This window comes from Endocarpon pusillum, assembly GCF_000464535.1.
Source record: "Endocarpon pusillum Z07020 unplaced genomic scaffold scaffold1818, whole genome shotgun sequence".
NCBI classification, from domain to species: domain Eukaryota; kingdom Fungi; phylum Ascomycota; class Eurotiomycetes; order Verrucariales; family Verrucariaceae; genus Endocarpon; species Endocarpon pusillum.
The window spans coordinates 208,880-233,340 of NW_006916082.1; the positions used below are offsets into that span (position 1 = coordinate 208,880).

The 24,461-nt window shown below is 48.7% G+C and overlaps 8 protein-coding genes across 8 annotated transcripts; 5 read left to right on the forward strand and 3 right to left on the reverse strand.

The window, feature by feature from the left end:
• Positions 1 to 1,279: 1,279 nt before the first annotated feature.
• On the forward strand, positions 1,280 to 2,408 carry EPUS_03132 (uncharacterized protein; the record flags this gene model as incomplete). The annotated part of the gene is made up of 3 exons (XM_007802881.1): positions 1,280 to 1,593; positions 1,675 to 2,027; positions 2,056 to 2,408. The coding sequence occupies 3 exons, from the start codon at positions 1,280 to 1,282 to the stop codon at positions 2,406 to 2,408; spliced, it is 1,020 nt and encodes a 339-aa protein (XP_007801072.1).
• Positions 2,409 to 2,844: 436 nt separating this feature from the next.
• EPUS_03133 (uncharacterized protein) lies at positions 2,845 to 4,212 on the forward strand (the record flags this gene model as incomplete). Its single annotated transcript, XM_007802882.1, has 1 exon — positions 2,845 to 4,212. The coding sequence occupies one exon, from the start codon at positions 2,845 to 2,847 to the stop codon at positions 4,210 to 4,212; it is 1,368 nt and encodes a 455-aa protein (XP_007801073.1).
• A 124-nt stretch (positions 4,213 to 4,336) lies between these two features.
• EPUS_03134 (uncharacterized protein) lies at positions 4,337 to 7,038 on the reverse strand (the record flags this gene model as incomplete). Its single annotated transcript, XM_007802883.1, has 3 exons — positions 4,337 to 4,347; positions 4,385 to 4,770; positions 6,257 to 7,038. The coding sequence occupies 3 exons, from the start codon at positions 7,036 to 7,038 to the stop codon at positions 4,337 to 4,339; spliced, it is 1,179 nt and encodes a 392-aa protein (XP_007801074.1).
• A 774-nt stretch (positions 7,039 to 7,812) lies between these two features.
• EPUS_03135 (uncharacterized protein) lies at positions 7,813 to 8,352 on the forward strand (the record flags this gene model as incomplete). The annotated part of the gene is made up of 1 exon (XM_007802884.1): positions 7,813 to 8,352. The coding sequence occupies one exon, from the start codon at positions 7,813 to 7,815 to the stop codon at positions 8,350 to 8,352; it is 540 nt and encodes a 179-aa protein (XP_007801075.1).
• Positions 8,353 to 10,715: 2,363 nt separating this feature from the next.
• Positions 10,716 to 11,344, reverse strand: EPUS_03136 (uncharacterized protein; the record flags this gene model as incomplete). The annotated part of the gene is made up of 2 exons (XM_007802885.1): positions 10,716 to 10,977; positions 11,052 to 11,344. 2 exons carry the CDS (start codon positions 11,342 to 11,344, stop codon positions 10,716 to 10,718), a joined length of 555 nt encoding a protein of 184 aa, XP_007801076.1.
• Positions 11,345 to 13,512: 2,168 nt separating this feature from the next.
• Positions 13,513 to 14,921, forward strand: EPUS_03137 (uncharacterized protein; the record flags this gene model as incomplete). Its single annotated transcript, XM_007802886.1, has 5 exons — positions 13,513 to 13,714; positions 13,783 to 13,907; positions 13,972 to 14,354; positions 14,418 to 14,513; positions 14,579 to 14,921. The coding sequence occupies 5 exons, from the start codon at positions 13,513 to 13,515 to the stop codon at positions 14,919 to 14,921; spliced, it is 1,149 nt and encodes a 382-aa protein (XP_007801077.1).
• A 4,619-nt stretch (positions 14,922 to 19,540) lies between these two features.
• On the reverse strand, positions 19,541 to 20,811 carry EPUS_03138 (uncharacterized protein; the record flags this gene model as incomplete). The annotated part of the gene is made up of 3 exons (XM_007802887.1): positions 19,541 to 20,089; positions 20,192 to 20,623; positions 20,686 to 20,811. The coding sequence occupies 3 exons, from the start codon at positions 20,809 to 20,811 to the stop codon at positions 19,541 to 19,543; spliced, it is 1,107 nt and encodes a 368-aa protein (XP_007801078.1).
• Positions 20,812 to 21,877: 1,066 nt separating this feature from the next.
• On the forward strand, positions 21,878 to 24,162 carry EPUS_03139 (uncharacterized protein; the record flags this gene model as incomplete). Its single annotated transcript, XM_007802888.1, has 2 exons — positions 21,878 to 22,379; positions 22,430 to 24,162. The coding sequence occupies 2 exons, from the start codon at positions 21,878 to 21,880 to the stop codon at positions 24,160 to 24,162; spliced, it is 2,235 nt and encodes a 744-aa protein (XP_007801079.1).
• Between the last annotated feature and the right edge of the window lie 299 nt (positions 24,163 to 24,461).

Below are 24,461 nucleotides of genomic sequence, written 5' to 3' on the forward strand. Positions count from 1 at the left end.
GAGCAATCATGATAGAATGGACGACTAGGACACCAAGCTGGGAGGATTCACGAGTCCGCTGGCAGGGGGATGGCGACAATCCTGTGGCGTTAGGGAGGATGTTGGCGGGGAATCGCCTTTGCCGTTACATGAGTCCAGCTTCGCGTCATATTCACCTGCTCGTCAGCATTCTAGTAGTTTATCAAGTCCAACAACATGGTTATTATAGCTACGTGACCGCAAGCCAGAAGACAAACCAAATCCCAAAAAATCAAAAAATCAAAAACCTTGGAACTCCCAAACCACCAGCCACATTATTTTTGTGGTGATGGGTCGAGGAGTCCAGGAGAAACCCTCCAAGGAGGATTTTTTGTTTCCGATGTGTTAATGAGCAAATTGCCACTGTTAACACTGTTGGTACCTACGAGCCACACAGATCCGGGTACGATTCCGGCTATGACCTGCTATTGTGACAACTTGGACAGTGCTAACCAACTACACCATGGGCCCAGAAGTTGAAAATAAGTGTCAAATAATAAAGTATAAAGCATTGTGTTTTGTGTTTTGTGAAGTGGAACACCGCTGATGTGTGTTGAGCCCTTAGGCGGGCAGTGGGACAAGCCTTGGCTATGATTTGGATTTCTTGGCATCTGACTCAACTTTCAAGTCGGTCTCTCGTCTCTTTTCAGCTCTTCATACCATGCAGCTTGTCATTTCTTGCTTCAATACCGGGTGAAATACGAGAATGTGACGACGAGAAATGAGTCTCTCAAAGCCTTGAGTGTCCAGCTCGCACTACAACCAGACAGCAGCTTGAGACACCGGACTCGACCTTCTATTGCTACAGAAGTTGACAAATCATTTTCCACTCCTCGTGAAGCAACTATTCTTGGCTCTCTCAAACCTGCCGTGACTTTGAAGAAGATTACCCTAGCAAGTTTCTACCGAATGCTCTATTTTTTCAATATCCTTCAGGGGAGAGTCCTTATAGTGCGGTTGATGGCAAACCCTTCTATGGAGAGAAAAGAGGCCATGCGAATTTATCCATCAAAGCAAGTTATCATGGATGTCCAATAAATCTATACAGCTGATGTTTTCCTTTGCCTCTCTCTGTAAATGCTTATCTCAGTATGTTCCCACAAGTTCTCTTGGGCATCTTGCGCGGCAAACCCTCTTTGTTCTCTTGCATTCCCGAATTATACTCCTATTGTTCTGTCTTCCTTGCGCTTAGCAAGCATCGCAACAACCATTCAATCCCATCTCACTCTTATCATTGTTCTTGCCTCGCATACGTTGTAATATGGCCAGCTCAACCTCATACGAAAATTTGTCCCCCTCTGTCCTTGCCAATCCAGGCGAATTCTGCACCCTCTCCACTTGCCCCCTGTCGCTTGCCAATATACAATATGTGCCGTCATTCGTCGGAAATGCGCTGTATGCCAGTCTCTTTGGCGCCTTTCTTACCGGCCAACTCTTCCTTGGCATCCATCACCGCAATTGGGGGTTCCTCCTCGGCATGTTCGGCGGAATTGTCCTTGAGATTGTTGACTATAATGCACGGATCCAAATGCACTATAATCCCTTCCAAAAGGGTCCCATTCTCATGCACGTGAGGTTTTTTCTTTTATTCACATTCTCTCCCGTCCAAAATTCATCGACCTCATTTATGTCCCCCAGTTTCTGACGAGGCGACAGGTATCTCATGACCCTAAACATCGCCCCAGCCTTCCTCTCCGCGTCCATCTACCTGGCCATCTCCCGCATTATCCCCATCTATTCCTGCACCCTCTCTCGCTTCAAGCCACGCACCTATGCTTTCCTTTTCGTCACGTGCGACATTATTGCTCTACTTCTCCAAGCCGCTGGTGGAGCTATCGCCTCCTTTGCCGATAATGTTGACGAGGAGAAGGATGAGGACAAGATGCGCAAGATGGGAATCGATATTATGGTTGCCGGCGTCAGCTGGCAGGTCTTTAGCCTAGGGCTGCTTGGGATATTCTCCTGGGAGTTTGCTTGGAGGATCCGCAAAGCAGGAGAAAGGGATCTGAGTACGGAGACTAATTTTGTGGCCCTTAGGCGTACTAGGCGGTTCAGGTTGTTCTTATCAGCGTTTGGGTCTGGCACCACTGGCGGTCTTCGTGAGGTCTGTATTTCGGTGTGCGGAGTTGAGAGAAGGGTTTAGAGGTAAGTTGGCGAATCAGCAGGTTACTTTTATGGGTTTGGAGGGTGGTATGATCGTGATTGCGGTAGGGTTATTGACGGTGTGGCATCCGGGATTGATATTTCAAGGCACCTGGCAACACGCGGGCTGGAGGTTTATGGGCGAGGGAGCTGAGGAAAGGAAGGTGGTTGAGAAGAGCGATCAGAGGCGAGATGAATGGATGACTTATGGGCATGGAGAGAAGCATGAACATTGGACGCGAAAGTAGCCGCCAAGTAGGCCATACCGGATGTCAGCCAAGGAATGGGGTCATTGTTAGGCTGCTGGATACAGTCTGCCTGTTGCGATCCGAAGCAATATTGTTCCGCAGTGGAAAGACCAGGTTTTCTAGCTAATTGGACCTATCTCGTTGATTAGTAGTAGTAGTACTAACTACTTAGTCATACGGAGTACTTAAGTTCTGCGGTCATGAAAAGTCTTGGCACAAGGCGTTCCTGGCACTGCGTTTATTTTGTTCAATCAGACTCCGCTAACGTTTCAACTCAGAGCGACCGATGCCTATGAATTCATGATGCTCAATCTCCGGCAACACGCGCTCTTCGGATGATTCGATGCCGAAGAATCTGCTTCACACGTGAGGTCCTGCGTTTCAGCATTCACAGCCACGTCCCTTGCACTAATGGAACAGGCAAGGCGCAGCCAAAATGGACTCTTCGCACGATCTAGAAAATGGATCAACGTCGCCAGCTATGGCAGGAATCAAACGCAAAGCTTCATTCTCCTCCTCAGAACGCGTTCCAAAACGGGCAACTACTACATCCGTCCTTGATCATCTTCCTGCTGCCGACCCAGAACCAATTCATCTTTGTTCCGTCTGCCATCATCCTTGCTGGTACTGCCAGGCCGCCAGTGCGTCGCAGGAGGATCCGGAGCCTTCTGAAAAATCCATGGCTCCTCGAAAGTCTAGCGTTACCACGCAGTCCGAGGTCTCGAGGGCCTCCAGTAGCAAGCGCAAACGCGAAGACGGACGGATATACGTTGGTCCAAAGGATGCCGGCTTCCAAGAGAACATACTACAACCTTGCAACATTGAGAAGATATATATTGTTCCCGAAGAGGACTTTACGCCTGTCGCAGTGTTTGGCGAGCCATCCGAGATCGCTTCTATGGGTGCATTCCTGAACTTTGACAAGGCTGAGTTGAGGAGGATAGCACAACAATTTATGGAGTACGAGAGGAGGGGAGACAATGAACATACCCTTAGCGTCACATATACCAAGAAACTCCTTGTTGATGAAGATGTGCCTAGCCCGCAAGGACCAGTCCAGACCTTATCACTGCGAAAAGATCGCTGGAGGCCTCATAAACCCGGGCCCACAATTCAGAGCAACCTGTACTTCTTCGATTGGGATGTTGAACCAGATGTTACCTATGCAGTCTCGATAAACCAATTTGACGCCCTGTTGCGCAAGAGATTGCAGTCTGCTCCTTTTAATCACTGGCTCGCAGAGGACGAAGGATCATCCCCATATCTGACCATCGAGTACAAGTGCGGGGAGAAAGGTGGCAAGAAAAGCCACGCCATCAACCAGAATGTTTGCGCCTCCGTTATTTGGCTCTATCAGCGACGGGCAATGAGACAAGACCTGGAATTGGGCATAGCAGATCTACGGCACTATTCCATCGTCCTGCTCGATGGTGGCTTCGAAATCTGGGAAGGACGCTGCGACGAGGTCGGATTTTCCGTTCAGATTCTGGCTATGGGCAATTTGAAAACTGTCCGTGACCTGAAGGAGTATGTAACATGGAGCAACGCCATACACACATGGGGACTAGGTCCGAATGCCGAGTCCTTCAAAAAAGACGTCTTGGAGCTCTTCAAGCGCTCGGAAAGTTGTCTTCCGCTGACACCGAAGTCGCTTGCAACGCTTCCAGAAACGGCCGTGGTGTCCTCCTTGCAGGCAAATGAGGAGTCCACACAAGCGTCATTGATATCGTCTACTTCCGATTCTCAGGTGGATCCCGTAACCAAAGATGCACCAAATCCGAGCGGCTGGAGCCCTCCTCACTGAAAGACGCAGGAGCTCCAGGTCACCCCTTGCCGGGTGGTGAATCCTTGCTCCGTGAGAAGTCTGCGAATCATAAGATTGCCCCCCTCGGCTTCGGCATTGAAGTTCTCCCATTTCTGATTCAGTGTCAGGTTGGTTCTCATGGTCATCAGCTGGTGAAGGTTGGTCGACGTACTCACCCTCTTGGCCTCGGCATTGTCGAAGGCACCAAAGAAGCGACGAACTGTCTGAGGGATGGACAGATTGACGGATAGACGTTCCGCCCGAGCACCAGCACCCACGTCAAGCTCCCTCCTCTCGTGGCTGTTGTTGACGTTGATCAGACTGACATCACGGTCGAGACCTTGATGGCCAATGACTTCGTCGAAGAATAATTGAGTCATTTCCCGGGCCTGCTCGATTGTGAAACTCTCTTCTGCCTTCAACTTTTTATCCTGGATGACCGGCATTCGCAGCGCCAAAACATCCCTCTCGAAGGCATCTCGAGCACGCTTCAGGCCACCTTTACTCCTCACCCCTCCTCCGCTCCGCAGCATGACATACAGATGAAGTTTGAGCAGACTATGAACGTCGGCAATTAGTGGTTCTGGCGGCCTCCATATGATCTACAGGGCCATTAACTTCGCTGTATCACATCTCTCGATCTGGTTTCCCATATTTTCTTTTCAGGGTAGCAGAAGCATGTTGTTTCCATCCCAGCGCTTTTTGGGCCTCTGAATGATTGGATGGTTATGTTCACGGTTCTGTTGCTTCTGGCTGCCTGCAGTGATTTGTTTTGTACATTTGTAAGAGTGGGGAAGATGCTGGATTGAGTGTGGCGGAAAGGAGTTTTGCGAGGACAGGAACTCTGCCGTATTTCATACAAGGTAAGGAAAATCGCAGCCACGGCCATACTATATGGGTTGGCACCACGAAACATAAAATTGATAGCGGGACAAGGAATGAGGAGCTGTCGAATACGGACGGCTTAGCGTGAAAGAGGATACGCTCACCCAAGCCAACGTAGCGTCAAGGATCACGGCGAGGAGCTCTAGCGAGTGTTCAGACGCTGCAGCGGCTTAGTTCAATGCCGAGATTGATGGTGAACTGATCCGTCATGTGCTTCATGTTCTCTGCACGTAGCTTAGTTACGTCTTGTCAACACCCTGCCCATACATAGTAGCACATATATATACATTTTATCGAAACAATGATCCATCACCATAATTTTGCTGTAGCTCAAGCGCAGAACGATGGGGCTCTCCCTTAGCTACCCAGTTTCTATTTCGCCTGTCCATCATCCTCACCCCCTTCGGCATCAGCGGTATTCCACCGGTAAATCGTCTCGTAATCATGCAAATCGAGACAAGCACAATGACAAACCACAGTGAGGCCTCACAAGGTAGAACAAGGCCCTTTCCTGTCCTATTCAAGTGTCAATGAAGAGCAAGCAGCAGCGGCAAAGCCCAGATCGTTGACATCGCCGCGATACCCAAGCCATAACCAACCCACCAAACAAACAGTCCCGCTTGGCATATCGCTGGCTAAAAGCTAGATGATTGGTGAGCCAGAAGAATTTCCGCTCTTGTCGTATCAGCCAGCCGGGCAATGCAGGCTGGGGGTATTGGGGAGCAAGGGCCGCCATTTGCGGCCCAGGGCTGGAGGAGCGAGAAGGAGAGCCGCGCCAGCGTAGCAAGGCTTGCTTGTTATATGGAAGATAGTGGATCGCAACGTCATGACCTTTAACAGTCCAAGAAGCAAGAGTGAGGGTTCCTGAATTGTGCGATTTTGTTGACCGCCTAGGAGCTGTGCTCTTATTGGAGCTACTTGACGCAAATCTGCTCCGGTTAGAGCCTGCCGAGATCTCAAGGGTTGCTGAGAAGGTCGTGATGGACCACGTTGAGGCTGAGAAAGGTGGTATATTCCGGTTTTCATTACAGCAGTAGACGCCGACTAATAACGGCTAGACTCTTGTGTTGCTCCACCGGAGGAAAGAGGACGCTGCGAGAGAGGCAGAGGCGGCAGAATCCATCATTTCGCTCTTTCCTGAGGCAGCTCATAAGCGTACCAGTCATATCGTTTCCAGATGGCTTGTTCGGCCCTGAGTTCCACCGGATATGTTACCAATACGCGATCCATCGCCTCGTAGTATCCTTCTCGGTATGGGCGCCACTGATAACGAATCTTGGTGTATTCCCAGTATTCCGGAAACCATCCCGCTGTTTCCCAATCGATGATGGCGGCGATTTTTCCGTCCTTCACTATTATGTTGCTTGGCACGAGGTCTCCATGCGTGAATCTAGTGGCATAAACGCTGGGATTGCTGTGCACGTGAACCACATCGGTCTCCTCCTTCCAAGCATCCAAGGAATTGTGTCGGAGAATATACGCGTGGAAATCTTCCATGCTCTCGAAAGGTCCGAATCGGTCTCCTCCAAAACGATGATCATAGCCGCTGCCCATGGATACTGAGCCCACAAAACCGGGCTTGGGTGGGACTAGCTGGCGCATCTGCTCAACGTATCCTGCAAGTTCTCTTACGACAGCCTGTTTCGAGGCTTCAGACATCTTCGGCCAAGCTACGGCCAAGGGTTCGCCACTGACGTGCTGCATGATAATATCTTCACGCTCTGTGCCTTCTTGTCTATAGATCCTAATCACTCTCGGTACTGGAATGCTTGTGTGCTGATGGATATACTCCATGGTTTGGACTTCAGCTGGGTGGCATCTCCGCTTGAGCACTTGGCCAAACCCAATTCGCAGGACTTGGGGTGAAACGTAAGGTTTGTATATCTTTTTACCCGCCCATATGCGCAGCCGAAGCCATGGAGAGTGCCTCTGTGATGGCATTGTAGAGGTGGGAGACAGGTGAAGGTTGGCAAACCTTCCCTCCGTGTTAACGAACTCTGTCTATCATGTAACCGTGAGCATATCCATCCGGGCTCGAGAGCTCCGTAATGCTCAGAATAAGGGATCGGCCGAAAGTTACAAGTTAGCTTCAACGAGGCTTGAATAGAATGAAACGTTGAAGTATATCTGGCTAAGATTTATGCAAGTGGTGAACTCCTACTGATATTCTTTAGCCCAAATAGGAAAAATTTCACAGATATGCGCCTCTGAAAGACAAAACCTTATAAGCTTTCCATACTTAACATCACTAACCCCACAATTTTTCGGTGCCACAAAGGGGACACATCTACCGCCCTTCAATATGGTAGTGCTTGGCATACGGCGCCCCACAATTGCAACAAGAATGGCCCCTAGCCGTCAGGCATGAAATGGGGCGAACAATCAACTTGTATTGTGAGCCTGGCGAGAAAATCTCCTTGGTATAGCGCGTGTTGGCTAGGTGGCCAACAGTGGCCGGCGCTAAACCTGGCAACTAAGGATGGACTTAACACGATGTGGCCCCCAAAATCAACGATATGACTGTCATCAAGCTGACCAACGTGTCAAAATATCTCAGCCTGCGATCCCACCTGTCGCAAGACTGTGGCACAGGAAGGCTGGGTAAGTCATGAAGATACTACTTAAAGGTCTCGAAATAAGCCACCCTCCCATGTGAAATATCTTACAGGATTGCACATTGCACACAAAGACTGCTTCGAATTTGTGATCTCTAACATGAGCAACAAAGATCGAGTCTATGTTGCTCTTTACTTTCGACAAGGCATATCCAATGAACCTGCCTTGAGACAAGAATATCAACACGCCGCCTATCATTGGGCCATCCTCGTTATGCCGAAGAGTAGCGAAGGGGAGGGATCCACGTACGATGTCAAGTACCAGGATGCCTATTCCAACCTACCTGGTTCTGGCGGCTGGGGATACTTCTATAGAGGTGAAGCCGATATGCGCCAGAGTCGTGCTATTCTTGGCCAAGTGATGATTGGCAAGCTTCCTAAAAATATCGGCTCCGGCGATGTCGACCAAATGCTGCGCCGCATTCCTATTCCCCAAGACAACACCGACCCTGTCCAGAACTGTGTTTCTTGGCTTGTTCATGCTATTCAGGAGCTCCAGCAGCATGAATGTGCCGAGCAATTTGATGTCAACCAATTCATGAACGATGCTCTGCAACTTGGAGATAGAAAAGTCTCCCAGGATCCATTGTTGAGGAGCCAACCATTCAAAGAGAATTACACGTCACGCAAGTTCCCTTAAGCCATGGCCTCTCTTCGAATATCACCATGGCCTATCTTGAGACGAGAGATTATCGATTCTCTGACAATCATGCGCATCCAGACATGCGCGACGACTGTTCAGGCAGCTAACGCTGTGCGGCGTACCATGTCACGCTCGTAGGCATCAACGTCGTCTTTGAAAGATGATGATAGTAGTGGTGACGATGATGAGGATGACGGAGGTTTTAGTGAGGGTAGGAGAAATTTGAGCAAGAGGGGAAATCGGTAATGCCGTGGTTGGCGCTGTCGACTCTGACCATTGTGGTTGGTGCTTCGGTGTTGATGTACCTCTTTAAACATAAAGCAAAGAAGAAGAGAGGAATTGGAAATCGGCGAAGAGGTTTACACATAGTCATAATATGCGCCGCATCGCCCACCAGTGTCACTCTCCCATCCATATTACCCCATAGCCCTTCGTTTGACCCAAAATCTTCGCACTGACTTTTGCTCTTGCGTTAGAGATCACACTAAATTGACTGTTCACTATGTAATGCTAATGTCTACTGGTGAAATCTGAGGTTTGTAATGACAATGAGTTACTAGCTGATTGCCTCCAAAACAAGTCCGCATAGTTAGTAATGACGTAAGCTGGCTTAATGTGATTATGCCACGTCAGTCTACAACTATAAGAGGCGGCAGAAGAAGCCTTCTTAGATTAATAATTACGGCCGCCCCTTACAAGTACTGTTTCACCAGCCATATGCTAACCTAACTTCTTACACATCTTTACTAACTTAGTTATGGGCCACGCTGACCACCATCAGGCCGATCACCCAACTGTTACAAGAGGAGTTTCCAACATCCGCTGCAACAATATTAAAATGACTCCCCTAATCCTACCGCGGCCGCCACCAACTGCTGAGAGACTGATATCACAGCTATTTTGACTAATTCAGCCCCTGATTGTAACTTGTTTTGTCTGTGTTCGATCCGCTCGAGCGGAATCAGACTTGGCGGCGAGCTACTACTCTGTCCATACGGAAGATATATATTCTTCTTAAAATGCCCATCTGGATGTATTGTATCTCCCATCACTCGAGAAACTCCAATTCGATTTCATTCCATTCCCACGTCCTTGCACATCCATAAAAAATCGGGTTCAATACTATCCACAAACAATAATGCCTCACTCCGGACCAGAGAAGAAGGATCCAAAACCCAAACCCGTCCAAAAGGACGACAAAAAAGACCCAAAGAAGAAGGATAATAAGGACGGTTTCGACCCAAACAAGAAGGATGACAAGAAGGCTGCGAATGAGTATGAAAGATCTCTTTCTTTTCAGTCCTGTGGAGAGAAAAACGAAGTTGGATAGATGATTGATTGGTGTTATTAATCTGTTGGCTGACGTGGAATTCCGGCTCTAGTGATAGATTCGCCTTGGCAGCTTGATGGGACAGCCCACCAACCTTTGGTTGGGGAGAGTTGCGTCGTTTCGGAGAGGGCAGGGGGTGGAGCCGGTTGATGGTGGAGTGCGAGCGAAATCAACAAATGGAATGTGGAGGCAGGGTTCAAACAAACACAGGGTGGCAACCATTAGAACTAAATCAGTCGATGGCTCAGGTAGTAAGAGGAGAGTACGTATATTAACGGATGTGTTCAGCGTGTGTTCCAGCTGCGTGTATATGAGGTAGGATTTGTGACAGATACTAGTACTTACTACTAGATAAGGAAGATAATATAAAGGATTCTGCCACATTGAAGGCCAATGAGTCAAACTTGGGCGACTCTTTTGAAGGACGTAAATGTGAACTTGATGGTCTAAAAGAGTTCTATGAGTTACTGTATCTCTAGTGAAGATAAATGTGATAGAAAGAGCATTACGGATCACATGACCACAGAGTGCAACGGGTGTCAAAGACCGCCGAATCAGTGTCCTATGTCCCAAAATCCAGAGTTCTGCTGTAATCTAATTGGATTAATATTGAGAAATGATAACCCTTTCGGTACTCTATCTGTGGCCAATCAACTCACAAAGCTCTGAGTGACGCCGCAAGATCTATCATGTTTAAAATGAGAGCGCTTTTACAGGCAAGAGCTGATCCTGTCACCTCTTGCTCTTAGGCTTCATTTTGTACACGAATCTGATTTTCATGACAGACTCCAATAGAGCATCGTACCATAGGCTGCGACTTTGTCATTTATAGGGCAAATGATCTTTTGTCATATTCTCCTCTCAATGAGCCTTATTCGCAATTTCAAGCGTACTTGACTTTTTTCTCAAGCTATTTGCGACCAGCACTATCGCCTTGAATATCACGAGCTCTATATACATCGGCTGTGCTTTTGATATTTTGGACCATAGGACATGTCTATCACCAACACTCCAGCTTGTACGACCTCTATCATTGCTTGTAATTGTCCTGCTCTCTCTTCCTACAAGGACCTTCATACAACACTGTATGATCGGGCACGATGTTGTTTTCCAATGGTATTTGGATGGCAACTGTTTCCTGATTGCTTGGATACATGGTGATGTGACCGTAGGTACTGACGCTAGCAATGTCAGCTGCGAGTATCAGACCATTCCTTCCACCGTGTATGGTAGCTTGTGCTGATGAATTGGGAAAAGAGATCACAGCCTCGCCGGCGGTAAATACGACCCATCTGCAGCACGGTGGTCAGTACTCACAACTCAAGAAAATTGGGCGCTACAAGTTCCGAGCAGAAGTCACACTCACTGTATCGCAGGCGCATTATGCAGCCCCCCATCGAAACGTGGTGGAATCAGGCCATAGCTCGTCGCATTCCCCTGTCCCAGTTGTGCAAATACGGCGCCTGAGGTACCAGGTACTGAAGATTCAAGCAATGGCGCAGTCAAACGCCAGCATTCGAGAATCGACTCCTTTTGGGGGTTGGCAGCAATAGTGGTGATGTTGAGGGCCCTCGGTACGGATTTTGCGGCCAATGTAAATTGCAGCTGGAGGAGGGGCCCAAGTGGGAGGAGCAGCAGAAGAGCGGCAAAAGCGAGCATGGTTGTGTGAAGTGTTATTTCTACTTTCGTCTGCTGGCTCCAAAATGCCTGCTGGGTCGATGCAGTATGATCTTTTCAAGGATGTTTCAACAAAAATCTGGAAGAGTGGTACGTTCCTGCGGATGAAGGTTGAAAAGATTGGATGCCAGCAACAACACAACTCTCTCAAACCCGGGCCAATTAGAGGAATGAGTAATTTTATAGATACGCAAGGCACACAGAGGAGGGGTCTCGCTTGCGTTTTTAGCCGAAATTTAGATGCGTGTACATGGTGCATTGAATATCTGAATCTCGGCTAAATCGCGAATCAATTCTGGCACTCCCTGTGTAGGTTGTACAAGCAATGACGAGATTGAGAGCTGCATGTGCATCATGTGGGGCTAGGGCGGCTTGTAACTGCACTTACAGCGAATGACATATTAAGTGGTTTGCCTGCTCCATGTCGAGGACAGGCTCTTTTCACTGGCTGACTCTGAACTCAAACGTGGCATATTCACGCTATAAATAATGCAGAAGAGCCAGCTCATGATGCAGAAGCAGGGTGTTTGGCCTGTGAAAGCATGGCGGCTCATTGGGTACTACCAGATGGACACATCTGGCTGCTACTCTCACGAGCCTGCCAATATTTATAGATCCCCTTGTGCCATGGTACCTGGCGCAAGTAATGTCAATCGGGCATCAGGAGATCTGCGTGCTATCATAACTGATACATCCTCTTCCCAGACTTTACAAAAGCTTTCTTGAATTCAGAATGCCTCCACTGGAGTAAATGATGAATCAGGGCATATCAGAAGCCTTCGTAATATTTGTACCTCATGATGGTCATAGAGAAAGGATGCAAATAGACATGTCAAAATGATGTCATTTCATGTTATGACAAGATTTACTAGTGACCCCCGGGCATTACTCTCGCTAGATATCTACATTTGTGGTTACTTTTCATACCTCTCGCTTGAGGTTCATCCAAGCTTACTGTGACACTGCATGCAACGTCTCCTGATCAACCTGCAGTCACTTTCCAAACAGGTCCGTAGCGCATCACCTTACATAGTCAGCGCGCCCAACCACACCTTTACACTCTGGATGGATTGAGAGGGACAGTAGCGCCTTCAGGCAGTCCCTTCTTTATGAGTGCTGCATCAAAAGTCTTTGTACATGCTAAGATTAAAACGCTACTGGCACAAGCCCGCCAGACTCTAGCACTAGCATAAATTACACACTATCAGGGGTAGGCCGACCCTAGACTACTGGTACCGCCGTCCATCCTGATCACCTCCGAGGCCGCCTCATCAGTTTGGCTCTAGAAACATAATTTGGGTGCAGAAGATCGACGCCAATACCGTAGGTTGACTCCGGTCCTCCGGTCCGTGTCTACTCCGCCCGAGCTAGCTAAGCTTTAGCCATTTTGCGGAGGCCGAGAGACAGAATTGGTGGCCGTCAGGGCGAATCAAAAGCGTCATAATGATTGGGCTGTTCTAGGCCGACTCTTGCGCCTAGATAGTCCCATTTCTTGTGACAGATATGCAGGAGCCAAGACGGCCGCCAATCCTGTCTACGTACTAGTATGGGCCCTTCAACCGTCACCACTTTCCCACAACCTCCTGACTCGGCACTAGTTCAAGAAGAGCTAATTGCTATTGAAGACTTTGATGCACGACTCCGTAACGACTTCACAACATAGATTTTGGTACGCAATTTCGTGTGCTAAATCTACACAATATCAGTTTTTTTTTGAACAACTTCATATGTCGCACTACTCACTCTGAATCCGCCCAATTGAGGATGGCCACATGTCCCTTGAGCTCATATGCAGATTCGGCTACTCTTGCAGGACAATGCCATGCGGAAGTAAGGAACAAATGCTTCTGCCGATGGACGCGTTGGGGGCCAGAATGCCTTGGGGCCCGGATATTTCTTGATGAGGCCTGCTACACTGCTCTGCAGGCCTTAGCTGAAATAGGCTCTGGTTGTGGTTCCGAGGAGATCCTGCAGCTTATGCTCTATTTCTTTTCAATATTATTCATCTTGTGTTGCTTGAGCTCTAAGAAATAAAGGTGCTATCAAGCCTTCAGTCTTTGAAGTGATGCAACCTTGAAATAGTGTTCTTCCTTTTAAGGACTTCAAGGGTTTTAGACTTGCCCTGTCATTCTTCCAGAACTTCCCTCAACATGGCGGCTACAAATGCGGACCCAAATACTACACCGGCGATGCTAGCGCCCCTTGGCCAGCACTCGGACCTCAGACATACTCATTCTCAGACATGGCCTCCTATTCTTTGTATGACGCTTGCGATTGTTGTGTCGGCGCCCATTTTAGCCATTCGCATGTACACTCGACACCGCATACACCGAAAATTGTGGTGGGACGATTGTACGCCCAGATTCAGTACCTAAGCACTCTGGCTTGATCAGTCTAACATTTTGGTTCTTCCTATCTAGGGACCTGCTTACTCGCATGGATATTTCTGATTCCATACACTGGCATGCTCCTGCAGTCAATCAACTACGGAGGCTGCAAAGATCTTTGGAATGTCTCCAAAGCAGACTACAAAAAGTTCACGAAGGTTAGCAGTAGCTCTCGGAATCCATCAAAAGCTTAAATGCTGTGGACGATAACTGGCGTAATAGCTCTTCCACAATCTAGAGATTATTGCCCGGGTAGGCATGTTCTTCACCAAGGCAGCAATCCTCCTTCTCTTCCATCGCCTCTTTGTCGTCGAAGGATCGCGCCGAACCAAAGTTTGGTGGGCGATTTGGTTCGTCTTCTGGTGGAACCTGCTCTACGCCATCGCACTTGTGCTTTCAGTCGCGTTTCAATGCACAGGGAAAAGGGCAGTTGTTGAAGCAGGCAAAGAATGTGTGAATGGATTTGCTGTCTTGATCTGCGCCAGTGTCATCAATGTGACCACGGACCTCATGATATTGATCATTCCAGTCGTTGCGATCTGGGGACTACGCATGCCTTCGGAAAAGAAGTGGAGACTTTCCGCCGTGTTCGCGATCGGATTCCTGTAAGTAATGATGCTTCATGGTAATGCTTGTAGGTACACGGAGCAGACTGACAAATTTAATAGCGGTGTGCTTGCCAGCGTCGCCCGGCTGGCCTATCAAGCTGTCTTCGCCAGACGGCCAAATAAGACCATTATCATTATTATCGTCCTTCTGGTTAAGTATGCACATGATTTCACCATCACACAGGCAGGTTAGGTAAATGTATGCTGACAATACGATGCAGCGCTGCCGAGCAATTCATTGGAATCATCGTGTCCTGTCTGCCTATCCTTCCAACCTTCTACAGACATCTTCGTAGCAAGGCCGCTGAGAGTAATTCCTCCAAGTCAACCAATCCAGTCAAGGGCTTATCAGCATCCATTATTGGACGTCGCACCGGAGGCTCAAAGGGTAAGGCGAAAGATCCGTATCAGATATATAGTACGAGAGGTTACGAAGAGATAGAGGCGGCAGAACTGGAAAAGCGAGGCGATGGACATGGCAATTTGGGAGGAATCATGAAAGACATGGAGATGAGCGTGATCAGTGAAAGACTGTCACCTGATACACCAGGAGTTGCGTTGTAAGTGGTTGGAGGCGAGCTTCACGTGGCCATTTGATGACTTGTTGGATGGATGGCGCTTTGAGCGTAAGAGCATGTGGATGCACATGAATCATGAAAGGATATGCTAGTGTACGATAGTCCACATTGGGACCTATGGATTCTGGACTGGGAATGCTACTGGATGAAGCTATTGAATCTTGTACTACTACACGACGAATTTTATCAACATTGATGTTTGGGCTTGATACCGGCAAGCTCACGGTGACTATTATACGATAAAACTGGGATCTGAGTAAGCAATCTCTAGATCAGGCTTACTGTCTCTTGAAGCATTTGTAAACAGCATATTGTTATAATTCACCATATGGTACCGATGTAGAGAACAGGTCTACCGCACCGTTGCGATGGAACACAGCCACCTCATGGACGGTACCATGACAGTACCAGAATGATATTATGATGATAATCTATATGGGGATAGGAGTCAAGGTGGTAGATTTCATTGATAAGAAACCAGCGAAGGTTCACACCTACATGGCAAACACTAAAGAACGTACACACATGGACGTAGTTAGTGGGAGTGAACATGAATCCCTCTGGATCCTCAATCGTGAGGCTTCTGTATTAATGTCATGACGTCGATGAGCGCGGCGACATGCCAGCCAAGATCCTGCGAGGTGTTGATGTTCCTCCCACATAGGCCCCAGGGCGACGATCAATAATTTCCGGCCATAGTCAAGGCCACCCCTATACCGGCCTCGGTACTTTAATCATTGGTGTAAGCAACGTACCACGCGACGACAGTTAGCGTTGCAAGAGTGTACAGGAGGAGCCCAATGAATATGGGGATAACTGCTGCTGAAGGTAAAGGATCAGTGTATCCATCAATTCAAATCAGTCAATTCGAGGCCCCGGATTGAATTGATTACATAATCAGCGCCCTCGAATTGAATTGAATTGACTGATCTGACAATTCAGTCAACTTGTATGGATATGCGCTATTTCTACTTTGGCGGCGGCGAGGAGGAGAAACATAAGGTGCTCAGGAGGAAGATATGGCTGTATTTAAGCTGTTAGCACTTGAATAAAGCTTATTGATTATATTTATTACTCTTTGTATCTCTAATAAGCTTGTTGTTATACTAACTTCAGAGGCATTTAGATTATTTAATAATATTAATTTCTTATGTATATATATTACTAAACTAAGTAAGAAGCTTAACATCAGCATTAAGCAAAAATATAGCTCTATTAATTATGTTGATTTCTATATCAATTATTAGCCAATTCAGCTCAAAATTGGCCCAATTGTCTTCTACACGTACAGATTGACTGAATTGACAATTCAACAGATGCCGAATTGAATTGACTGAGGCACGGAATTGACTGATTTGCCAAGGGATTGAATTGACTGATTTGACTAAATTGAATTGAGTGGACACCCTGTAAAGGATCGCCATCCATCCCGGCCCGTAGAGATCCATGGACAGATTTGAACTGATTTTGGATTGGCATCACCCATATTAAATGGCTTAGAAGGATGGGTCCCAAAGTCGACTTCTGATATGTAGGCTTGACCAGGATCTGGTGACCCATTGTGGTGCGTGCTCAGCACTCCAGGCAATGTGCTTTCAGCAAGACGGCTACCGCTCAATGCTGTGCCTGGACGATCAAAAAAAGGTGTCGGTGACGTTGTCCAATTCATCAGAGCCAGTCTCTGCCCACCATCTGACATGGCGTTCAGTGATAACGTCGCTTGATGTCTGATGTCTGAAGTTTGATGCCGCCATGCTGATTCCCGAACACAAGCTTCATAGGACTGCTATATCCTGGGAAGCACAAATTCACCAATTTGAATAAGTAGGTGATGGTAAGAAGAAGAGCAAAATCGCCGTTAGGTAGCTCAATCGATTATTACCGGATAAAGATAAAAACTCGAAACGGCATTGAATCGGAACTTGGAATGGTCGGGAGGTATACAAAACCAGCAACCTGTCAGAAAGCATCACGTAGAGCGCGAATATCCCAACGAGTCGAGTGTATTTCAACCCTGGATGTTGGAACAGGTAATGCTGCAGTGGTGTTAAAGTGGAAAGGTGGTGTTCTCGAAGAAAACCAGGCTAAGGCTATAATGACAAAGAAGTGATAGCTTGACATGTAGCAGTGCTTAGAATAGCAGATGATGCAAATCGCCAATCCAGTTACCATTTGCTGATCGCGGAGTGTGAGCACGAAGCGCTCAAGAGCATTACGCAAACTGATTTTTGTTGATTGTTTTGTTGGGTAGAGATGGATTTTCGTGTTTTCCGTAGAAGCGTTTGCTCCAATGAATGACTCGAACATCCAGATCATTCAGAAGGCCATACGGCCCCTCATCTCCAACCAATCCAAAGACATAGCCAACGACGACCATCGCAACGAGAGTACCAATTGAGGTAACACAAAACGCACTAACGACCTTCCATGTCCAAGTTAGTATAATGCAATACTCTAACTATGCTGCCAAAGAAAACGAAGGTTTACTTCGATCACTCCTAGATCTGAATCCGCCGGCCAACTTTTGAAATTGTAGCGGGTATCCTTTCCGCAATGGTTTGGAAAGAAATTAAATGACATATCGCAATTGTCAAACAGGTAGAAGAAAATGGCTCTGTTCTCTCTCAAAAAGGCGCAGGGCGCGCAGAAATAAGTACAAATTGCAGCGGCAAACCGCAAGGGTAACGCGTAGAAATAGGGTCTGACAGCAATGTATCCCATGCAAACAGCCTTCGTCGTCATATGAGGAAGTGCACTAGATGTATATAGGTCCACAAGTTGATAAAGATCGAAAGATGTGATATCTTGCCGCGCTGAACAAGAGTATAGCTCCTGGATTGATTCTATTCGAATGACGATTGAGATGCTGGGATGTAGAAGCACAGGAGCTAAATACAGGAAAGCGCAACATATTAGTGCACGTGACATATGGCTGCACTGCAGCTGTTGAGAATACATCATGCTCCAAGGTAGTACATGGCGTATCCTCCTGGGTCCCTCTCCTGCTTCTGGAAGCGACACTATGGTTAGGTGATGAACTGTGCTGACTAATCGACGGATCAGTGTGGAAATAGCAAGTTGTTTCATCTAATTCAGTGCGAGGAGCGCGCATTTATACGTACAGAGTTGCTATGTCAAGCGAAATAGCGCGAAACGCTGATACCAAAAATACATGCGTGGCTGATGCAAAACGCGTATCAGTTCTGTAACAAAACGCTGGTGACACACGTAGCAAATTAAGCGCAAACTGTATTTTTGAGTTCTACATTAGGTTACTAGGAACGAGACGGATCCCCGGGCTGAGATGGATGGTGAGAGATTGTCTTGGCAACACAAGGAGAGAAAAATCTGCTGCGCGCCCACCCGACGCTCCACCGCTCGACGTCGCTTGTGCGACCATCTCACCACCCGTACATCGCTGTCTCCTTAACCATCACGGCCGACCAGAGAGGCTAAGTTTGGCACGAAGCACAGCACAAGCAATGTCGTCGCTCGCGCTGGCCTGTGGTTGAGCTGAATCTATGTTCTTCCCATGGAAGAAGCGATGACTTCGGCGCAAACGAGTAACGAGCTATGATATAGAAATCTGCGGGTTATGTGAAAAGCGTCTGCTTATGTGCTGCTTGCATGTTCATTGGCCGCACATGGAATGGCTCGGGTCGTTCGTAAATTCTGCGTGGCAGATGTACTTGCTGCTCTATCTAGCTTCCGACGTTGGCTTGGTTACGATGGTTAGGAGTGATTAAAGATGTAAGCAGACATCTGTGCAAAGACAGATGATGGTAAAAAGTTTTACTTAGAACCGCTTTTGAGGGACGTCACGAGGTCATTCGGGTTACTTCTAGAACATAAAACCGAGGTCGATGAAGAAAAGGGAAATGAGCAGATGGCCTTATATCAAGGCTCTACGAAGATGTGGCGCAACTGCTGATGGAAGATGGCAAGGCGTGACTTGGGACGAAAGACAAACTCGACCGGATAGCGTTGCATCTCTTATTCGACTCTACGCGGTGTACGGAGTATCAATTAGTGCTATGGCTACTGCTCAACAACAACGCGGAAGCCGACTCATGAAACAACAAGAAAGAAACACCGCGACATCTTGCAAGTGACAGAGGCCATTCGTTGTTGGTCCAATTGCTGCTAGAGCGCAACGCAAAGGACAATGTACGAGATGAGGGGGGGACACCGCTCCGTCATACTGGCAAGGAGACGGTGCGGGGCTGAGAGCATTCTCCCGCACTGACGAGCGTTCTCTGTCTAACCTACCTGCTACATCTTCAACGGCGAGTCACTGGAGCAGGCGTTCCTACGATGGAACGGTTCTCCCACGCGTTGGACTTCGACGCCGCTGTCATAGCTCATTGCACCACCCGCTCGGGAAGCTGGCGACTCTCTTGCAGGGCATACGCATTAGCTAGATGGGAACCCTCTTTCTCCCAGCTATGATCAAGCCAAGCCGTTGATCACTTGAAGGAATGAGCGCAGACGGCGAACATCCGGGAAAGCACACGATATGTGGCAGAGGCTAGGCGCCCAAAGAAATCGTAAATCGCCGTCAAGTTACCGCTGAATAGAAATGCAATATCAAGCCTTTATAGTCCATTAATGGTGTCTCATGGGCTCATATCTCGTATCCTCTTCATCTCTCAACCCCCGATGCGGGCCATGAACAAGCGATCCTCCCGTCCCATCATCCCTCCCATTTTCATTCTGCTCAATCAACTCCACCTCCGAGATATTCTTTCTACTTTCGCCTCCAATTGATATAGCCCTGACAAGAGCATCCCGTCCGTCGCCGCCGAGCTTCTGGTACGTGCCACTTACATCGACTGTATCAAAAAATCGGTCGGTTGTTCTGCGAACCAGACCTCCTAGGCCGCCGGTTTTGTCCTCTCCCGACCGTCTTGGGCCGTTTTTTGGATTTCGTGCACCATAGTGGCTGCGGAGAGCGCCGAAAATCAAGCAGATGCTGGCGAGAGTGGAGAGGCATGAGACCAGCCAGAGAATCGAGAGTTGACGCGCACTGTATCGGGATGTAAGGGTGCCGTTTGAGGAGCCGAAAGATATGGTGTAGTCGTTCGTGCGGTGGATGAGGGTTGGGTAGAGGGATTGGCAAAGGCTGGAGACGGTGAGAATAGAGATGGAGGATATCTGTGATGGGTGATTAGTATGTTTAGCTCTCAAGGAATCACGCGGGGAAAAGGGTTAACATGGGGTGGTTGAAAGAGAAGGGGACGGGAGACATTTGCATACCGTCGAAAATACGGCTGCGGTGATTAAACTCCAGTGTCTAAAGAAGTAACTTGAGAGGCCAGCTAGGACCGTCAAGCCTAGACTCAGCATTGCCGTATTGAAGCCGACGAGGATCACTCTCGGCATTTTCTTTATTGCGGCTACGCCGATAGACTTGTCGACTTCGTTCTTCGCCTTTCTCGGCGTTGCCAGATCCACGCCCCAGACTTTCCACAGCCGGTACTGATCGAACAGCTCGGATCCGGGCTTCGAGCAGAAGTTAATCTTGTAGCGTTTGGCATCATCTTTGCTGTTCTTGTCCTCGAGGGTGCCGCTGCAGTAGGCGTAGAGGTAGATGGCAAAGACGTCTTTGTGTTTGGAGAAGTCGTGCGAGTCGGGAAGGCCGTGGTAGGTCACTTGGGAGACGGTGGAAGTGATGTTGGAGGTGTCTATCTGGATTTTGGCGTGATATAGTTAGCGATGAGGGTGGATAGGTTTGGCATGGTCATTCATACCAGAGCAAGATAACGAGTGTCCAGCTCCCCAACTGGTTTCATTCCGCCAAAGCTGAATATGCAGGCGACTATCAGAGCCAAGATGGTCAAGATCTCTGCAGCTATTACAGCCATGTTTCGGGCCATGTTTGGTGTCACTCGCTCTGCTCAAAGAACTGAGAAATTTGAGAAAATGGGTCAAATCAGACGACCAAACAGCGGCAATATATCCAAAATACAAAAGTTCATGATAGGGAACGTTCCTCTTTACCTGGCTGCAGAAGTTGGGCTAATCAATCTGTTGCTCGTACTGAGCAAATCTCATATGAGATATGTATGAAGATCACCACACAGGGGTGCCCTCTGTAGAAATGCGGCCATTGCTGTGTGAAATAGAAAGGATGATTAATTGACTGAACGTACTGGTATTTCCTTAGCACTCACGTGGTGGAAGAATCTTGCTAAGCCTTGGTGCAAATACTACTCCGTACAGCCGGTAGTTCACTACTAGCAGCTTGTTGAAGAGGGCGAGCTGAAGCCGAAGCATTGCTACGTGTTATTATTGGGACGTGTGGCTTTGGGAAGAACTGGTTCACACTTAAGTAGTAGTACTAGTAGTACTTAGTAAAGGCCCAGATCCAAGCTCTTTCCGAAAAGGGGTTCTAAGTAAAGCAGCTAAGCCTCAGGTCTAGAACCTCGATTGCTCTCTTCTCCAGCCAATGCCTTGGCATTGCCCCTTTCTCCGCCGCGGGATTGCAATGCATTACAAGGCATTGCTACTATTGGATTTCTCATAACGCCAACAGAAATTTACTCGGCTTTTTCTGGGCTAAGCCCGAGGCCGGCGACCTGTTTAGTGTACACCAACCTCAATCTCATCCTCGCTCGGTATGCTTGGGCTAGTGTAGCACTGTTCTACGAATAAAAGCTTTACTAACGGCAGCGGAACTGAGAACTGCGCCTAGTCAGCTGCTATGGTAAAGCTTAATTAAGATATGTCTCTAGATGTCTTAAGTACTCCTTTCTTGTTTTGCTGTTTGCTTCTGGCTTGGGGCTCTCTGTTGAGCACATTTGCAGTTCCGTGAATACCTCAAATATCATCTTCTCTACTGAGTAACTACTACGTATATCTTAACCCCTGTCTTCACGTTCGGTCTCCGTCCACCTCACCTCCCCTACTCTGGGGGCTGACGCGTGTGGAGCTCCCTGCACCATGAAACGATTATGTTTACTCGCATGCGCGGGTCTGGCTGCAGCTGCTCCATTCGCTTTCAAGCCGTATCCCATCTCTAACCCTTCTTGCCCAGTTCACCCAACCTCCGCCCAAGGACCATGTGGTGACTTTACATACAAATGGTGCGACACTCCGGAAGGATCTGACTGTGATGGGTGCGCCAGCGCTGAGAAGGCGGCATTGACAGGCCCAGCGGGATTCTTTGAGGCGCCTCGGGTGGAAGAAGTCGTATCGGCGGAAGAATATTTGCTGTACAAAATGCTCGAAGTCGAGTACCTGGTCGAATTCTCAAAGAACCCCATGCCGTTTCAGAAACCTGTTGATTTACCTTACTGTGGCCTGGCAAGTAGCGTGCAGAAATTGGAGAAAAGGAAGAAGAAGTCGTGGTTGAGCAAGATCCCAGGAGGAAGTATCATCGAAGCGACTGCCAACGAACTGAAAGGCGCCGCCAAACAAATCGAAAAGGGAATTGCCTCAATCGGTAAGCGACCAGCGACGGTCAACGTGCCGCTCCTAATTCCAACCTCACAGATATTCCATTTCTAGATAAGCCGCCAAAGTATGTTCCGCGGCCACTCTGTATACCCAAGACAATCCAAGTACCCATCCACTTCACTGTCTTCACGACAAACGTCACAACCAGCCGCGTTGTGACCCCTGAGATCTTGGAGCAGCAGCTGGCATTGACCAATGAGGCATTCGAGCCACTCGGTATCAGCTTCTTCTTTGCAACCATGAATTACCACGTTGGAGAAGAATTCAGGACTTTTACCCAACACATGATGGCTGACAATCCAAAATCCACAACTGCCTATCAGGCCAATGCCGAGAGAATCAAACAACAGAACCGATATGGCGGAAACGACGAAGTTAACATCTGGGTTGTAGAGTCGATCGATACCCCGACATGTGCAAAGCGGACAGACGGCTACTGCACCCCGGCTTCTTGGTTGCGCCAGACGAACCACCCTGCAGATGGCTGTGTCATTGAAATTGATTCCCTTCCCGGAGTCGCCTGGAGATTCGAGGGTGGCACCGGTAGCACCCTCACACACGAGATCGGCCACTGGTTCAACTTGTGGCACATCTTCCCCGACGAAGAAGGAGCCGAGTGCGCGGGTTCAAGTGATGGCATTGCTGACACCTTCCAATTTCCCAATAGCGTACCCGAAATGTTCGACCGATTCCAGCGTCAATGCTGCTCCTCGGGGACGGGCAGAGGCAAAACATGGGACTTTTGCCCAGCGAACGAGACCATCCACGTGGCTAACTACATGAGTTACGGCCAAGACAAAGGCGTCATTGTAGAGACCGACCCCGACGAAACAAAGCCATGGACAACCATGCAGCGAGCGAGCATGTTCACCGCCTTCTTCACCATGAGAAGAGCACCTCCATCTGGAGGAATCGATCCAAGCTGTCTGAACCAACATGTCGTTTTCGATGTACCTCCTCCTGCCCCCGTATTCCTGAACAGCCGCGCAGGCCTTGAAGGGCGTTCTCTGCGGGGCCTCAACCTCTTCAGACCCAGCGACCAAATCATGAAGACACTAAAGCGAGTGTGCGCCTCTCCGCCCGGACCCAACAACACGGAACAGGCCATAGACGTGATAAGCGGTGAGGAAATCCACTGCAACGCAGCAACCAACACCTGCGATCCGCCATCAACTGGAGCTTCCTGTCCGGACTCGTCCCCACCACCCTGCAACCTCGAAGCAGAAGTTTGTCCAGAAGGCGTCTCGCCACCATGTCCCCCAGACATCGCTTCCTGCCCCGATGGAAGCTCCCCGCCTTGTGCACCTCTCCCCATTATCTGCCCCAACGGCACATCCCTCCAATGCCTCCCAAACAACAACTCACCCAACCCAAATAACAACACTCCTGTACCTCCAGCCACCGAACCCGACCCCAACCGCAACGCACCCTCCAACTGCCCATCTCCCTGCAATCCTCTCGGCCATCACACCTGCGACCCAACCACAGCACCAACCTGCATATTCCCTGACCCGCGCCTTCTCAACCCGCGCTCTTTCTGCGCCTGTCGCCCGGGCTACAAAGCCTCCTCTTCTCCTCAAGCTGACACGGCTAAGCAGTGGAGGTTGCCCATCGTGGGGCAGGAGCACCGAGTGTGGGTTCCGGAAGGTGTCGCGTGTGATCAATTATGTCGGGATGGGAGTTGTGGCGAGGTGGGAGTGGTGGATATTGCGTGTGCGGGTGGCGGTGGCGGTGGTGGTGAGGACCAGGTCCTTGGAGGCCGACTGTAGGACAGACGAGCAAAGAGGGTATGGATTTGGTAGGCAAAACGGTACAAGCATTCTGATAAGCATTTTACGAACCCTAATGCGACAGCCAAATTCTAGCTTTTGAGTTCGTTTTTGTCAAATTACCGCCTCTTGTACCAATAGGTTTATTGCTCAGCAAGCAACCTCGGCCATACGCGACCCCAAAAGGCACCAGCGATATGATACCCAATATGCCTTCACTAGGTATGCCCAAGAAACCAAACCAAAAACAACCATTGTTGAGACGCCTCAGCAACAGTTCAGCTCAGGGAACAGGAACG